This window comes from Heterodontus francisci, unplaced genomic scaffold (assembly GCF_036365525.1).
Source record: "Heterodontus francisci isolate sHetFra1 unplaced genomic scaffold, sHetFra1.hap1 HAP1_SCAFFOLD_124, whole genome shotgun sequence".
Classification (NCBI taxonomy): Eukaryota; Metazoa; Chordata; class Chondrichthyes; order Heterodontiformes; family Heterodontidae; genus Heterodontus; species Heterodontus francisci.
Genome location: NW_027140322.1, coordinates 1,432,458 through 1,450,590, shown reverse-complemented (window position 1 = coordinate 1,450,590; position 18,133 = coordinate 1,432,458). Strand labels below are relative to the sequence as shown.

The following is an 18,133-nucleotide window of genomic DNA, read 5'->3' as shown; positions in this document are numbered from 1 at the left end:
CATACTTTACACAAATTATCTATCAAAAAACAATTAGAATTACTACAGCAACACAAAAGTAAAATACTGCGGCTGTTGGAGATCTGATATGAAACAGAAAATGCTGGAAATACTGAGCAGGGCTAGCAGCATCTGTGGAGAGAACAAGAGAGTTATGTTTCAGGTCTGTGTCCTTTCCTACACAATAATTACTACAGGACCTCTTTAAGAAGTTGGCTGAATACTCAAAAGTTATCAGCTCTTTTTTCAAACGTTAATCGATTGTTGGACTTTATCTCTTGGGTCTTGGAATATAAAACTCAGAAGGATGTGATGTTTCTGTTGTATCTGTTGTCGCTTTTGGGCACCGCACTTCACAAAACCATTGGCTTTGGAGGTGGTGCTGGACAGAGTCACTAGAATGACAACAATGCTTAAAGCATTACATTATGAAGACAAGTTGCATAAACTTTGTTTGCAGTAGATTGCGTTTAGAATGATTAGACCTTATCGAGTTGACGTGTATAAAATGTTTAAGGGGTTTGATAGATGCGCTAGAGTAGATCAGGAGAACAAATTCAAAACAAGGCCATTTAGGAGCTGCTTTTCTTCACGTGGGATGTGGACATCTCTGGCAGTTATTTCTCAACTTTATTTGCCATTGAAATCGTTGTCAGGACCTTCTTCTTGAACTGAAATTGACTGCCTGGGCAATGTTCCTCTGCAAGTTCGAAGGTAGTTAGAGTTAAGTAAAAGGTTTTAGGCATTGTTTGTACCTTTAGCTGCATGTGTCATAAACAGAGTGGGAAGTTTAGAATTTGGTAATTAGTGTGTAAGACTGAAATCTAGCCTTAACATTTAGAATTTAACTTGTAATATAAAAAAGCTGCAAGGCAGTTCATGTTAGCAGTTAATCGTGCAAGTCAAGTTAGCAGTAAGCAGTCAATCAGCTGTGATTGTCCGAACTGGGGTAATTATTGTCAGCTGGAAACGGTCTAAACTGTTGCAACTTGAATGTGCCTGCAAAGGCATATAACATTAGACTTCATTGCAGCAGGATTTGAGTGCAGGAGCAGGGATGTCTTACTTCAGGGCCTTGGTGAGACCACATCTGGAGTACTGTGTGAAGTTTTGGTCTCCTTATCTGAGAAAGGATGCCCTTGCCATGGACAGAGGGCAAAGACGATTTACTAGGCTGGTTTCTAGGATGGCAGGATTTACGTATGAGGAGAGATTGGGTCTTCTCGGCCGATATTCAATAGAGTTTAGAAGAACGAGATAGGATCTCATAGAAACCTATAATATTCGAACAGGACGAGGCAGGCTCGATGCAGGGAGGATGTTTCCGATAGCTGTGGAGTCCAGAACCAGGTGTCACAGTCTCAGGAGACGGGGTATGCTATTGAGAACCGAGATGAGGAGAAATGTCTTCACTCAGTGGGTGGTGAACCTGCGGAATTCTCTACCGCAGAAGGCAGGGGAGGCCAAACAATTACATATTTTCAAGAAGGAGATGGATATCTTTCTTCATGCCAAAGGGATCAAGGGGTATGGGGACGAAACGAAACAGGGTAATGAATTTGATGATCAAACATGTTTTTTTTAATGGCTTGGCAGGCCCGAAGGGCCGACTGGCCTATGCCAACTCCTAGTCCTATTTTCTGTGTTTCTATTTTTCGTCTTCTAGTAAGGCAGAGTTTTACCACAGATTGCAGTGTTAACTGAATACATTTTGAAAATAGTGGGAAGTTAGAGTTTGCTCAGAGTAAGAATTCGGTGTAGAGGGGGAAAAGGAGTTTTTTTTTCATTCTTTCACAGGGAGTGGACGTTTTTGGCCAGGCCAGCATTTATTACCCAACCCGAATTTCCCTTGCAACGATGGTGCTGAGCCGCCTTCTTGTACTGCTGCAGTGCATGCGCTCTCAGTACACCCACAGTGCTGTTAGGAAGGGAGTTCCAGGATTTGACCCAGCTACTGTGATGAAACGTTGATATAGTTCCAAATCAGGATGGTGTGCGGCTTGGAGGGGAACTTGCAAATGGTGCTTTTCCCATCCATCTGCTGTCCTTGTCCTTCTAAGTGGCAGAGGTTTATAAGGAGGTGCTTTGTTTTGTCTGTTAAGCTTCAGTAAGTTAGTGGAGTCACCGATTTAACATAGCGCCACGGCCAGCAGCAGCAGAGAGGCAGAGACCAGACAAATAGAGGGGAAGCAGTTGTCAGGTCAGAGTATGAGGGGACGTGGATAATTTGCAAATAAGTACTAAGTTAATTGGTGAGTGCTTAGTGTTTCGGCGTTAGCTAACCAGTAAAATAGCTTCAAAGCTAAAATGCATCTACACATAATTTTACCTTTTAAATAAAGACAGACTATGTTCTCGCAGAGCAGTTATTTTTTTCTGGATGTAGGGTTTTGTGGATAACGGAATTATCCCGAGGGAGCATGTCCATAGTCGATGTCTCCACCTGCAAACTCTCTGGCTCAGGGTCATAGAGCTGGAGTGGGAATTGGAGATACTCCAACACATACGGCAGCAAAAGGAGTATTGGACAGTTTGCTGCAGATTTTAGTCACATCTTGTAGAGTGGTGCGGGGTCAGAATGAGGCTGTTGCAGTTTATAGTGCACTGCAATGGAAATCCAGATTTGTTGGTGAACGAGGATATGCAGAAAATGGATCTATCCAACAGGAACAATGTACTGGCTATTTGTGAGGATAAGGATGAAGACTGTCAGAAGGGCAGCCAGAATGTTGACCGGGATACGTTGGAACAGGAAGCTGTGCAAAAGGTGGAGGAGTGGAGCACAATGTAATACTTTTAAGTAGTTCAATCATTAGGGTTTTAGGAGTCCCAAACAGTATTTGCCCAACTTGTGCGAAGTGAGGGATATCTCAAATCAGATTGCGAGAATGCAGGGGAAATATTCAGTCGTTGTGGACAATGCAAGGACCAACAGCATAGGAAAGAAAAGGCAAGAGTTTCTTTTCAGAGAGTACCTGGTGCTGAACTATAAAAGAAGATCTCAAGGATTATAATCTCTGGATTATTATACAAGCCGCTTGCACATTTGAATGGGGAGTGGGGGTGGGGGATTAGGGAGGTCAACACGTGGTTGAAGGTGTTGATGTTGGAAAGAGGTGTTACTTTTCATGGTACCCACCACTTGTACTGGGATATTAAATAACTGTTCTGTTGGAATGCGCTTCACCTGAACTGGGTTGGAATAAGGGTCCTAGAATAAAGGATAAATATGGTTGTTACAGGAATCTTAAACTAGTAAGTGGGTGAAGGGAAGCTGGTGGGGTCTGGCTGAGGGGGTAGAGCAACGTTGGGAATCTAACGTAAATAGGCAATACCGGGAGAGAAAAAACTGAAACATGCAATATTTGAGTAAGACAATTTTACAGCTTTACAACAATTGAATCTGCTCTGAAAACAGCAGTTGCTTTCTTGACAAAACAGTTGCTAGAAATACTGGCAGACCTCGACGTTTTGGGCAGTGTACTCTGCCCATTGTCTGGAGAAACAACTGGAACTGGTGGAAGCGATCGGTTTATATGTAGTGGAGAATGGGAATATGGACAGGATCTTAGGTTATTACATGTTCTTGTTCTGCCTGCTATTAGTCTGTTAATTATATTCCGTGAAAGGTCTGTACATTCCATTGTCCTTGCTGCTGTTTGGTCAGCTACAGTGTATCGTGGCAGGTAAATCCATACTATAGTTCTGGTCGTGGTATGTTGGCTGCAGAGCAGGGGATGGTGTGTCTCTTGAGGAGACACAACCAGATATCCACTGAGGTGCAGGCCACTGTCAGGGGGACGTTGTGGTGTTTATAGATCACCATAGCTTCCCTGATGCAGTGAATGGGACAAGCCTGCCATCGTCAAGTAAGCTCAACTCAAAGACCACAGCATTGAATGGTCCAATTCCAAACTCACCTCATCTATTATGGACTGGCATGCAAGACACAGTTGCATCATAAGTATAAAAGAAAACAAAAACATGGAAAAATAGGGAAAAGAGCCCAGATTCTCGTGAATGGCAGATATACAAAGAATAGCAAAGGGTGACAAAATAGATCGCAAGAGCTACAATACTTTTACAATAACTTCTAAAATAGTTTGTAAGTAAGAGCAATGTGGCCTCATTAAAATGACAATGGTGATATTATAAATGAAAATAAGGAAATGGCGGAAATTATACATAATTACTTTGCATCAGTATGGACGTGGACGTCACTTTTCTTAAGGTTCCTTGTTGCGACAGTTGACCAAAAGCTGCCTTGACGTCGAGGACAGTCACTTTCATCTCACTTCTGGAATTCAGCTCTTTTTTCCATTTTTGGACAAAGGGTGTAATGAGGCCTGAAGCTGAGTGGTCCGACAAACCCAAACTGAGCATCAGTGAGTAGTTTATTGGTACGTACTGCTTGATAGCGCTGAAAACAACACCCTCCATCACTTTGTTAATGATTGAGAGCAAACTGCTGGGACAGTAATTGGAAAATTGCAATTGTTACACGGCTATTTAAAGAATGTTATCGAGGGAATTGAGGGAATTATAGATTGGTTCGCCTAACAGCTGTTGTCAGGAAATTACTAGAGTGTACATTTAAAGATGGAGTGTCTGATCACCTTGAAAAGTTACAGCCAATCAGAGATAGGCAACATGCATTTGTACAAGGTAGATCATGCCTGATGAACCTGCTCAATTGTTTTGTGGAGGTAACTAAAGTAGAGGGCAGGGGAAGCTCAATGGATGTTAATCAGATGGACTTCCAGAAAGCAAACAACAAAATCCCTCATAAATGATTGTTGGCTAAAGTTGCAGCTCATAGGATTTAGGGCAAATTATTGATTCTTTAGGACGTGAGCTAAGTGGCAGGAGACAGACAGCAGGGATAATGGGCAGATCATCTAACGGGCAGGATGTGATGGCGCCGTCCCACAGGAGCCTCTACTATTTATTAATGAATTAGATGGCTGGACAAAAAGCCACATATAATTGACATACTCAATATTGCAAGTGAAAAAAATCAACGATATTGTCATCATGCATATTTTAAGCATACATTTGCAACAACGAAAAAAATAGATTAAGTGACTGTGTAAAACCATTACAATATTGGCAAGTGTGAGGTGTCCAATTTGGAATTTAAAATGTTCCAGTATTTTCGAAATGGTGAAAAAACGGAAAATAGACTTCAGGGTCATGGGCAAGGATAGGAAAAAAAGAACAGCAAATGGAATGCTGGGCTTTATATCTAGAGGAACGGAATACAAGGGGCTGAAAATTATGCTACAGCTAAAAACAAAATCCTGGTCAGGTCACATCTACAGTAGTGTTCAGCTGTGTGCAAACAAAAAAGTACTTTGGGCAGTTAGAACTGTGCAAGAAGTATTGTGCGACAAGAACTGATGCGAGGAGTACTATTGATCATATTTTGCAAAAATGATTTCGACTCAGGAAAGGGACAAACAATTACAATATTCATTAATGACATGTTCTTGGGACAATAGTTAATACTAAGGCAGATTGTGATAAAATACATGACGTTAACGAAATTGTGAATGATTTCTAATGCAGATAAATGTACACTTACACATTAGGGTCAGAAGAATGAGAACACATTTTCCTTGGACAATGATAATCTAAATTGTGTCGAGAAGCAATGGGATTCAGGGGTACAGATAGAAAAATGAATACAATAGCAATACGGGTTAACAAAGCTACAGAAAATACAAAAGCATTGAGGATTATTTTCAGGGAGATAAGTTGAAAGGGGAGCCATAGCCAGCACAAGGAAAGATTTGCTGTTGATTGGAGTCGGTTGATTGGGTGCGAACTGGTCAGTGTTTCCCTGCTTTTCGAGGAAGTATGCAACTGGGCAATTTTCCACCGTATCAGTTGGATCCTAGTGCTGTAACTGTACTGGATCAGCTAGGCTCCAGTTGTTGCTAGTTTTAGAGCACTGATCTTCAGCACTGCAGCTGGAGTGTTATCGGGCCCCTATTCTTTGTTATGTGCAGTGTGCTCAGCCGCTTCTTAATGTTGTGCACTGTAAATTTAGGAATGGACCGAAAAATAGAAAGCATTTGCACAGCAGTAGCTCATTGGCATGGATTGTCACGCACTACTTCTCACCTTTTGCCAGTCTGAATAACTACCTTTCACCCACACTTTGTTGACTGTTTTGTCGCCAGTTTTCTGCAGTCTGTCATGATCACCCTTCACAGTATGCAATTAATTACCTTGAAACCACATTCACAGTTTTAGGTTTAAAAACTGGACAGACCGCTTGTGACCAGCAAGATGCAACAGTCAGCATATGATCATAGAATGTTTACAACACAGAAGGAGGACATTCAGCCCGTTGTGTCAATGCTTGTTATCGGCAAGAGCTCCTCAGCTGGTCCTATGCTTCTGCCCTTTCCCCATAGCCATGCAAAGATTTTCTCTTCAGGTGCTTGTCCAATTCCACATTGAAAGCCACAATTGAATCTGTCTCCATCAGACTCGCAGGTAGAACATTCCAGATCCTAACCACTCGCTGTGTAAATAACTTATTCCTCATGTCACTGTTGGTTCTTTTCCCATCCACCTTATAACAGTGTTCTCTGGTTATTGACCTTTCTGCCAAGAGGAACACTTTCTCTCTATCTACTCTGTCTATTCCCCTCATGATTTTGAACACCTCTATCAAATTTCCCCGCAGCCTTCTCTGTTCTCAGGAGAGCGACCACAGTTTCTCCAAACTATCATTGTAACTGAAGTATTTCATCCCTTGAACCTTCCTTGTAAATCCTTTCTGCACCCATTCTATAGCATTCACATTCTTCTAATGTGCCGTGCCCAGAATTGTACACAATACGCCAGTTGAGGTGAAGCCAGTGTTCCACAAAAGTTCATAATAACTTCCTTACTTTTTTACATGAAACCGCTACTTAAAAAGGCCAACATCCCATTGACTATTAACCAATTTCTCAACCTGCCCTGCTACCTTCAACGATTTGATCAGAAATACTCCCAGGTGACTCTTGGCTGCAGCCACTTTCTAATTGTACCCTTGAAAAGAGACTGGCAGCAAGCATTAAAAGAAATCCCAAAGTATTCTATAGACAGAGAAATAGTAAAGGGGTGGTAAAAGGAGGAGTGGGGTCGATGAGGGATCAGAAAGAGGATTTACATATGGAGGTAGCGGGTATAGTTCAGGTATTATCTAAATTCTCTGCGCCTGTCTTTGCCAAGGAAGAAGATGCACCCCAGGCAATGGTTACAGAGGAGGTAATTCAGATACTGGAGGGGTTTAAATTAATAAAGAGGATGTATCAGATATACCCTGTTAATAAGAACATACGTATGAACATACAAATTAGGAGCAGGAGGTGGACACTCGACTCGTCGAGCCTGCTCCATCATTCAATATGTTCATGGCTGAACTGATTACCCCACATTTCCACTGACCCCCGATAACCTTCCACCCCCTTGATTATCAAGAATCTACCTACCTCTGCCTTAAAAAATTCAAACACTCTGCTTCCACTGCCTTTTGAGGAAGAGAATTCCAAAGAGTCACAACCCACTGAGAAAAACATTCTCCTCGTCTCTGTCTTAAATGGCCACCCTTATCTTTAAACAGTGACCCCTAGTTCTAGCTTCTCCCACAAGGGGACACATCTTTTCCAAAACCACCCTGTCAAGACCTCTCATGATATTATATGTTGCAATCATGTCACCTCTTACTCTTGTAAATTCCAGCGGAAGCAAGCCTAGCCTGTCAAATCTTTCCTCGTATAGCAGGTCACCCATTCCAGATATTCGTCGAGTAAACCTTCTCTGTACTGCCTCCAACGCATTTACATCAGTCCTTAAATAAGGAGACAAGTATGGTACACAATATTCCAGATGTGGTCTCACCAATACCCTGTGTCGCTGAAGCATAGCCTCCCTACTTCTGTATTCAATTCCACTCGCGATAAATGATGACATTTTCCTAGCTTCTTTAATTACTTGTTGTACCTGCATACTAACGTTTTGCGTTTTATACACTAAGACACCCATATCTCTCTGTATCTCAGAGCTCTGCAATCTCTCACCATTTAGATAATATGCTTCCCTTCTATTCATACTCCCAAAGTGGACAATTTCCCAGTTTCTGACATTATACTCCATTTGCCAGGTCTTTGCCCACTCACTTAACCTATCTATATCCCTTTGCAGACTCCTTATGTCCTCTTCTCAAGTTACATTCTTACCTATCTTTGTGTCATTAGCAAATTTAGCAAGCATACCGTCGGTCCCGGCATCTAAGTCATTTCTATAAATTGTGAAACGTTGAGGCCCCAGCACAGATCCCTATGGCACACCACTCGTTACTTCTTGTCAACCAAAAAAATGACCCATTTATGCATACTCTCTGTTTCCTGTGAACTAACCAATCTTCCATCCATGTTAATATGTTTCCCCCTATACCATGAACTTTTATTTTCTGCAATAGCCTTTGATGTGGCACCTTCTCAAATGCCTTCTGGAAATCTAAGTACAATACATCGACCAGTTCCCCTTTACCAACAGCACATGGAACTCCCTCAAAGAACTCCAATCAATTGGTTACACATGATCTGCCTTTCACAAATCCATGTTGACTATGCCTGATTACCTTGGATGTTTCTAAATGCCCCGCCATAACATCTTTAATAATAGCTTGTAACATTTTCCCTAAGGCAGGTGTTAAACTAATTGGCCTATAGTTTCTTGCTTGCTGCTTCCCTCCCTTTCTGACCAACGGAGTTGCATTCGCTATTTTCCAATCTAAATTAACCTTCCCCGAATCGAGGGAATGTTGGAAAATTCAAATTAACGAATCAACTACCTCACTTGCCACTTCTTTTAACACCCTAGGATGAAGTCCATCGGGTCCCGGGAACTTGTCAGCGTGCAGCTCCAACAATTTGCTCAGTACCTTTTCCCTGGTGTTTGAAATTTTCTTGAGTTCCTCCGTCCCTTCTATTTCCCGACTTACAGCTAAAACTGGGATGTTCCTTTTATACTCAATAGTGAAGACCCATGCCAAATATCTGTTCAATTCATCTGTCATCTCCTTATTTTCCATTATTAACTCCACAGACTCACATTTTATAAGTTCAACGCTCACTTTATTACCTCTTTTCTTTTTTTTTAAATGTATATGTATATAAACACTTACTATCTGTCCTTATATATATATCTAGCCTTCTCTCGTCTTCTAATGCTACCTGACTTATCAATATTTTTGTCATCCTTTGTTTTTTAAAAATATTCTGTCCAATCCTTTGACCTGCCTCCCAGTTTTGCGCAATTACAGGCTTTTTCTTTAAGACCTTTGGCTGTTTTACTTAACCACGGATGGTGGGACCCACTCTTGGAATGTTTCTTTCTCGTTGAAATATGAGAAATTGTGCAATCTGAAATATTCCCTTAAATGTCTGCCACTGAAGCTCTATTGACCTATCCCGCAACCTGATTTGCCAATTCACTTTAGCTAGCTCTGCATTCATGGTCTCATAATTGCCCTTATTTAAGTTTAAAATATTAGTCTTGGACCCACTCTACTCTCCCTCAAACTGAATGTAAAATTCAATCATATCATGATCGCTGCTACCTCGGGGCACCTTAACTGTAAGGTCATTAATTATTCCTACCTCATTGCACAATACCAGATCTCGTATATCCTACTCTCTGGTTGGCTCCACAAGGTATTGTTCCAAGGAATTATCCCGAGAATATTCTATGCAGTCCTCATCTAGGCTATCTCTGCCCATCTGACTTTTCCAGTCTAAATTTAGGCGAAGATCTGCCCCTAATTATCACTGCACCGTTCTGACAGGCTGCCATTCATTTATTCATTTATAACCGGCCCCACAGTGTGGTTAATGTCAGGTGGTCTGTACACCACTTCTGACAAGCAAATTCTTGCCTTAATGATTTTTCATCTCTACCCGAACAGCTTCTACATCCTGGTCTCCTGAACTTAGATCATCCCTCACCATTGCGCTAATGCCATCATTAATTAACAGATCTACCCCTCCACCTATTCCTAGCTTCCTGCCCTTCCTAAATGCCATGTATCCTTCAATCTTCAGGTCCCTGTCTATATATATAAATGAACTAAACCTTGGTGCACAGGGCACAATTTCAACGTTTGCAGATGATGCAAAACTTGGAAGCATCGTGAACTGTGAGGAGGATAGCACAGATCTTCAAAAGGACATTGACAATTTGGTGGAATGGGCAGGCAGTTGGCGGATGAAGTTCAATGCAGAGAAATGTGAAGTGATTCATTTTGGTCGGACTGACATGAAGATAAAATATCAAATGAAGGGTTCAATTCTAAAGGGGTTACAGGAGCAGAGGGACCTTGGTTTAATAGTGCATAAGTCATTGACGGTGGCAGGCTAGGTTGAGAGAGCGTTAAATAAAGCATACACGGCCCTGGGCTTTATTAATAGGTGCATCGAGTGCAAGAGCAAGGAATTAAGTTGAACTTGTATGAGACACTAGTTTGGCCTCAGCTGGAGTATTGCATCCAGTTCTGGGCGCCGCACTTGAGGAAAGATGTGAGGGCATTGGAGAGAATACAGAGACGTTTCATGAGAATGGTTCCAGGGATGAGGAATTTCAGTTATGAAGATAGATTGGAGAAGTTAGGACTGTTTTCCTTGGAGAAGAGAAGGCTGAGAGGTGATTTGATAGAGATATTCAAAACACTGAGGGTCCTGGACAGAGTAGAAAGAGGGAAATTGTTTCCACTGGTGAAAGGACCGAGAAGGAGAGGGTACAGATTGAATGCATTTGGTATAAAAAGCGAAAGTGACATGAGAGAAATATTTTTTCATGCAGCAAGTATTTAAGATCTGGAATGTTTGGCTGAGAACGTAGTGAGGCAGGTTCAATTGAAGCATTCAAAAGAGAATTCGACAGTATGTGAAAAGGAAGAAGGTGCAGAGTTATGGAGAGAAGGCAGGGGAATGGAACTGAGTGAATTTCTCTTTCAGAGGGCCCATGCAGACATGATGGGCCGAATAGCCCCCTTCTGCACTGTAACAGTTCAGTGATTCTGTGATATTGCCTCTCCTCCTTGTTCCAACCAGAATGTATCAGTTCCCACTTCTCTGAATTAAATTTCATCTGCCACCTGTCCGTCCATTTTACCAGCCTTTCTTTGTCTTCTTGAAGTCGATCACTATCCTCCTGACAGTAACTGGTCAGGATTTCAGTAAAACTCGGCGCTTTTCTTCCAATAGTTCAATGGTGTTGAGTTTAATCGTTTCAACTGTTTCCTGAACTATGTTATCTCTTTTGTTTAATATTCTGTGCATTTCACTTTCTCAATATTAGCCAAAATGTAAATGGCAATGCGCAAGCAGCTGTGGGATCTTACAGAGCAGTTATCTTTGTGATACCCACAATAACTGCGGACCCATTACTTCAGCTCCCCGAGGCTGAGGAACCTCCCTCCCTCCCTCCCTTCCCTGCTCCCCAGTCTCAGCTTCACAATCTGTGTGCTATATCAGATCTGAGGCCAAGCGATCATTGCAGGTGGACAGCTGGGCTGACAGTACATGCCCGGCAGCGGCTGCTGGGTTGATGAATGGAGAGTTGGATTGAGGTTGTGACATTTCCAGCCGTTCAGATAATTCACTGCGGATCCAGGGAAAATCTCAATGGAAACTGCTCTGTCAGCATTGTGAATGTGCTGACTATCAGGTATTGGCTGCTCCCGCTGGAGAATGTTTCTTAAATATAATACTAATTATATACTTTTAAACAGTGATCCTAATATTAAAAATAATTCTAACCGGAGATAACTGGAATTATTATCATCTGACTTTTCGGGAATGGACCGTCCTGGATTGTTTTACTTTCACTTCTTCACAGAAGCTATCAGCCGTGGCGGGAGATGAGAGACTGAGAAAGATTTTTACCTGAGCAGATGACGCCGGCATCATTGGAGTGTGAAACGGAATAGTGATCCCATTGAGCTGACTCACAGTCCCGCAGAGTGGCCTCGGTCCCGCTGCACTTCACATTCCACGTCACAATGGGTCCCGACCCTTCCCCAAAGTGAGCCCGGACCGCTGCAGAGACCGCGGTCCCGCAGCCCAGCTCCCGACACACAACAGTGGCGTCCTGCAGGTCCCAGACATTGTCATACACAGTCCCCCACTGTCCCCTGTAGTGAATCTCAACTCTCCCAGCGCACCGACTGCCTCCATTCACCAGTCTCAGCTTCACCGTCTCTGTAAAATATCAGAAATATCATCAAGCGGTTGGAGTGTGATAAACCCACAGGCTCCCAGCGCCCGGACCCTCCCCAATCACCAGGTATGAATTGACAGGAATAATAGTCTGCACTCAGAACACTAATAAAAATCGGAGTATATATTACACACGAAAAAAGGCAAGGGAAATACTAATACACGGTGCAAACGAGCAGGGAACCAGGAGACAGCCGGATATTCCCACCAACACAGCGGCTCCAATAAGAACTGGGTGGGGACAGGCTCAGAATAGTTCTAACATGCAGAAGTGGGGAGATGGGCGCGGCTGTAATGATCACATGTTTACGTGCTCAGGACTCATTGGACGAACGCAGTGAGACCCCAACATCAGGAAAGAGCAGAGGAAATTGCACCCACACCCAGTACAGCCAATGAAGACAGGGCTGGATGGTGATGTGATCTTGATGTCAGCGCAGATTGGTTAGCTGCAACTTTGGACCGGCAGCAGTGTCAGTGGTGCTGATCCTTCACACTTTGCTCTTCAGACACCCTCAGTTATTGTCCCTCTGCATGAAGGCAGCAGTCATCTCTCAGCTAAAATTAAAGATCTTTAGTCACAGTATGAGGGACACCCTCCCTTTCTGACTCTCAACTGGGCAGTGCGTTAATCCGTGATCAAAGAAAATGCTGAGATTTTCGCCCAAGTTTCATATTTAATGGGATGGATTAGAGCAGAGAGATAGCAGATAGTGTGAAAATAAAGGGCGATTACCTGACGGGTCAGCCTTACTGTTCCCAGGTCTGCCTGAAATGAGAAGTTAACAATTAGAGTTCACTAGGGCAAGAAATGAATGAAACTGTCAGAAAGATAAAACACAAGTACAACTAACTGCAGGGTCATTATTCCCGTGCCTTGCAGAAGAAATTATATCGGGATCTGTGATTTCATTCCTGAAAACAGAAAATACAGTTTCTGCACAACATTAATATTGGTAATGGGATAAAATATATCCAGAATTGTTTTCACATATACACACACTGACACCCAGATACACTCTCTCCTTGTGCTGATGGTGGGTGGGCTGCATGTATTACCAGTCTGAAGGTACTCTGAGAAGGCGATGGTGATGGTCCTCTCCCTTACAGAATCTTCCAACGAAACAGCACGGAGGGACGCCATTCGGCCCATGGTGCCTATGCTGTCTCTTCGTAAGAGCTGTCTAATTAGTCCCACTCCCATTCCCAATCGCCCTGTAAATTTGTGCTGATGGTGCTCTGATCATTGATGACCCGTATGCAGATACCCTGAGAAGAGGGTGTTGATGGATACCCTTTTAAACCCACAATGATGGCACTGTCAGTGAATTCAGCTTTCCGATCTAAAGTTTGAGAAGGGATGGCAACACAAATTAAAGATTTTCCGATCCTGCTGTCGATTTCAATGCCTTTCAATTTACTGCAAATTCTTCCACCTGTAACTTTCATATATTCTGGAAACGTGTAATTGGGCTATTCTGTCGTTCAATAAATTATATAGCTTCCTCAAACGAAACAAAACAAGATTAACGGTCTGTCAGCCTCCTAACTCCGGGCTGACTGTTTCTTACTAAGCTCTTGCAGTTCTGATATTCTTGTAACCTGCCATCGCCGACGTGCCCTGTTCTTTTACCCATTAATGATGTTCGATCAATGGTCCTGCCGTTTACTGGTTAAGCGTTTCTGCTTTTCAAAAATTCAGTCACTCGGTTGACCTGAACCCAATCCCCCTGATCACAATGTGTCTCACAGGTCTCCAGGTGTTTTTCTGTTCGCAACTTGGGGTGGCACAGTGGTGCAGTGGTATGCACCGCAGCCTCACAGCTCCAGCAACCCGGGTTCAATTCTGGGTACTGCCTGTGTGGCGTTTGCAAGTTCTCCCTGTGTCTGTGTGAGTTTTCTCCGGGTGCTCCGGTTTCCTGCCAAAAGACTTGCAGGTTGGTAGGTAAATTGAGCATTACAAATTGCCCCTAGTATAAGTAGGTGGTCGGGGAATGTAGGGATAGGTGAGGATGTGGTAGGAATATGGGATGAGTGTCGGATTAGTATAAATGGGTGGTTGATGGTCGGCACAGACTCGGTGGGCCGAAGGGCCTGTTTCAGTGCTGTATCTCAAAACTAAACTAAACATTATATACGACAGGCGGTGTGTTGACCTGTTCCCCAACTCCCTGGTGAAATTATATCTCCCATGTGTTATTGTCTCTTTGTATACTCTGGTGATATATTAGAGACAACGGGACACCGATTCCTGTCCTCAGCTATGCTTCCCGAGTAATACCATCATTAATTAACAGAGCTACCCCTCCACCTGTTCCTAGCTTCCTGCCCTTCCTAAATGCCATGTATCCTTCAATCTTCAGGTCCCTGTCTATATATATAAATGAACTAAACCTTGGTGTACAGGGCACAATTTCAACGTTTGCAGATGATACAAAACTTGGAAGCATCGTGAACTGTGAGGATGATAGTACAGATCTTCAAAAAAACATTGACAATTTGGTGGAATGGGCAGGCAGTTGGCGGATGAAGTTCAATGCAGAGAAATGTGAAGTGATTCATTTTGGTCGGACTGACATGAAGATAAAATATCAAATGAAGGGTTCAATTCTAAAGGGGTTACAGGAGCAGAGGGACCTTGGTTTAATAGTGCATAAGTCATTGACGGTGGCAGGCTAGGTTGAGAGAGCGTTAAATAAAGCATAAACGACACTTGGCTTTATTAATAGGTGCATAGAGTGCAAGAGCAAGGAATTAAGTTGAACTTGTATGAGACACTAGTTCGGCGTCAGCTGGAGTATTGCATCCAGTTCTGGGCGCCGCACTTGAGGAAAGATGTGAGGGCATTGGAGAGAATACAGAGGCGTTTCATGTGAATGGTTCCAGGGATGAGGAATTTCAGTTATGAAGATAGATTGGAGAAGTTAGGACTGTTTTCCTTGGAGAAGAGAAGGCTGAGAGGTGATTTGATAGAGATATTCAAAACACTGAGGGTCCTGGACAGAGTAGATAGAGAGAAATTGTTTCCACTGGTGAAAGGACTGAGAAGGAGAGGGTACAGATTTAATGCATTTGGTATAAAAAGCGAAAGTGACATGAGGAAAATCTTTTTTCATGCAGCAAGTATTTAAGATCTGGAATGTTTGGCTGAGAACGGGGTGAGGCAGATTCAACTGAAGCATTCAAAAGGGAATTAGACAGTATATGAAAAGGAAGAATATGCAGAGTTATGGAGAGAAGGCAGGGGAATGGAACTGAGTGAATTTCTCTTTCAGAGGGTCCATGCAGACATGATGGGCCGAATAGCCCCCTTCTGCACTGCAACAGTTCAGTGATTCTGTGATATTGCCTCTCCTCCTTGTTCCAACCAGAATGTATCAGTTCCCACTTCTCTGCATTCAATTTCATCTGCCACCTGTCCGTCCATTTCACCAGCCTTTCTTTGTCTTCTTGAAGTCGATCACTGTCCTCCTGACAGTAAGTGGTCAGGATTTCAGTAAAACTCGGCGCTTTTCTTCCAATAGTTCAATGGTGTTGAGTTTAATCGTTGCAACTGCTTCCTGAACTATGTTATCTCTTTTGTTTAATATTCTGTGCATTACACTTTCTCAATATTTGCCAAAATGTAAATGGCAATGCGCAAGCAGCGGTGGGATCTTACAGGGCAGTTATCTTTGTGATTCCCACAATAACTGCGGACCCATTACTTCAGCTCCCCGAGGCTGAGGAACCTCCATCCCTCCCTCCCTCCCTTCCCTGCTCCCCAGTCTCAACTTCACAATCTGTGTGATATATCAGATCTGAGGCCAAGCGATCATTGCAGGTGGACAGCTGGGCTGACAGTACATGCCCGGCAGCGGCTGCTGGGCTGATGAATGGAGATTTGGATTGAGATTGTGACATTTCCAGCCGTTCAGATCATTCACTGCGGATCTAGGGAAAATCTCAATGGAAACTGCACTGTCTGCATTGTAAATGTGCTGAGTATCAGGTATTGGCTGCTCCCGGTGGAGAATGTTTATTAAATATAATACTAATGATATAATTTTAAACAGTGATCCTAATATTAACATTAATTCTAACCGGAGATAACTGGAATTATTATCATCTGCCTTTCCGGGGATGGACCGTCCCGGATTGTTTTACTTTCACTTCTTCACAGAATCTATCAGCCGCGGCGGGAGATGAGAGACAGAGAAATATTTTTACCTGAGCAGATGACGCCGGCATCAGAGGAGTGTGACCCGGAATAGTGATCCCATTGAACTGACTCACAGTCCCGCAGAGCGGCCTCGGTCCCGCCGCACTTTACATTAGACGTCACAATGGGTCCGGACCCTTCCCCAAAGTGAGGTCCACGTGGTGCAGAGACCGCGGTCCCGCAGCCCAGCTCCCGACACACAACAGCGGCGTCTGGCAGGTCCCAGAATCTGTCATACACAGTCCCCCACTGCCCCCTGTAGTGAATCTCCACTCTCCCAGCGCACCGACTGCCCCCATTCACCAGTCGCAGCGTCACCATCTCTGTAACATATCAGAAATATCATCGAGCGGTTGCAGTGTGTTAAACCCACAGGTTCCCAGCGCCCGGACCCTCCCCAATCACCAGTCTCAGCTTCACCGTCTCTTTAAAATATCCAAAATATCTAGCGGTTCTCGTGTGTTGAACCCACAGGTTCCCAGTGCACAGACCCTCCCCATTCACCAGGTATGAATTGACAGGAATATCAGTCTGCATTCAGAACACTAATAAAAATCGGAGTATATATTACACACGAAAAAAGGAAAGGGAAATGCTAATACACGGTGCAAACGAGCAGGGAACCGGGAGACAGCCGGATATTCCCAGCAACAAAGCGGCTCCAATGAGAACTGGGTGGGGACAGGCTCAGAATAGTTTGAACCTGCAGAAATGGGGAGATGGGCGTGACTGTAATGATCACATGTTTACGTGCTCAGAACTCATTGGACGAACACAGTGAGATCCCAGCACCAGGAAAGAGCAGAGGAAATTGCACCCACACCCAGTACAGCCAATGAAGACAGGGCTGGATGGTGATGTGATCTTGATGTCAGTGCAGATTGGTTAGCTGGACCTTTGGACCGGTAGCAGTGTCAGTGGAGCTGATCCTTCACACTTTGCTTTTTAGAGACCCTCAGTTATTGTCCCTCTGCATGAAGACAGCAGTCATCTCTCAGCTAGGTAACAGTGTGAGTGGAGCCGATCCTTCACACTTTGCTTTTTAGAGACCCTCAGTTATTGTCCCTCTGCATGAAGGCAGCACTCATCTCTCAGCTAAAGTTAAAGATCTTTAGTCACAGTATGAGGGACACTCTCCCTTTCTGACTCTCAACTGGGCAGCGGGTTAATCCGTGATCAAAGAAAATGCTGAGATTGTTGCCCAAGCTTAATATTTAATGGGATGGATTAGAGCAGAGAGAGAGCAGATAGTGTGAAAATAAAGGGCGATTACCTGACGGGTCAGCCTTACTGTTCCCAGGTCTGCCTGAAATGAGAAGTTAACAATTAGAGTTCACTAGCGCAATAAATGAATGAAACTGTCAGAACGAAAAAACACAAATACAACTAACTGCAGGGTCATTATTCCCGTGCCTTGCAGAAGAAGTTATATCGGGATCTGTGATTTCATTCCTTAAAACAGAAAATACAGTTTCTGCAACACTTTAATATTGGTAATGGGATAAAATATATGCAGAATTATTTTCACATATACACACACTGACACCCGGATACACTCTCTCCTTGCGCTGATGGTGCGTGGGCTGCATGTATTACCAGTGTGAAGGTGCTCTGAGAAGGCGATGGTGATGGTCCTCTCCCTCATAGAATCTTA

General features: G+C 43.4%; 1 protein-coding gene across 1 annotated transcript in view; it reads right to left on the bottom strand.

Annotated features, from left to right (window-relative positions):
- LOC137359216 (deleted in malignant brain tumors 1 protein-like) overlaps positions 1-16,800 on the bottom strand; it is a 38,083-nt gene extending 21,283 nt beyond the window's left edge. Inside the window, exons 1-3 of the mRNA XM_068025275.1 lie at positions 16,488-16,800; positions 13,015-13,047; positions 11,946-12,260 (exon numbers count right to left, since the gene is read on the bottom strand). Of these exons, the coding sequence (XP_067881376.1) occupies positions 11,946-12,260; positions 13,015-13,047; positions 16,488-16,800 (661 nt within the window). The remainder of the gene's footprint in view (positions 1-11,945; positions 12,261-13,014; positions 13,048-16,487) is intronic.
- Between the last annotated feature and the right edge of the window lie 1,333 nt (positions 16,801-18,133).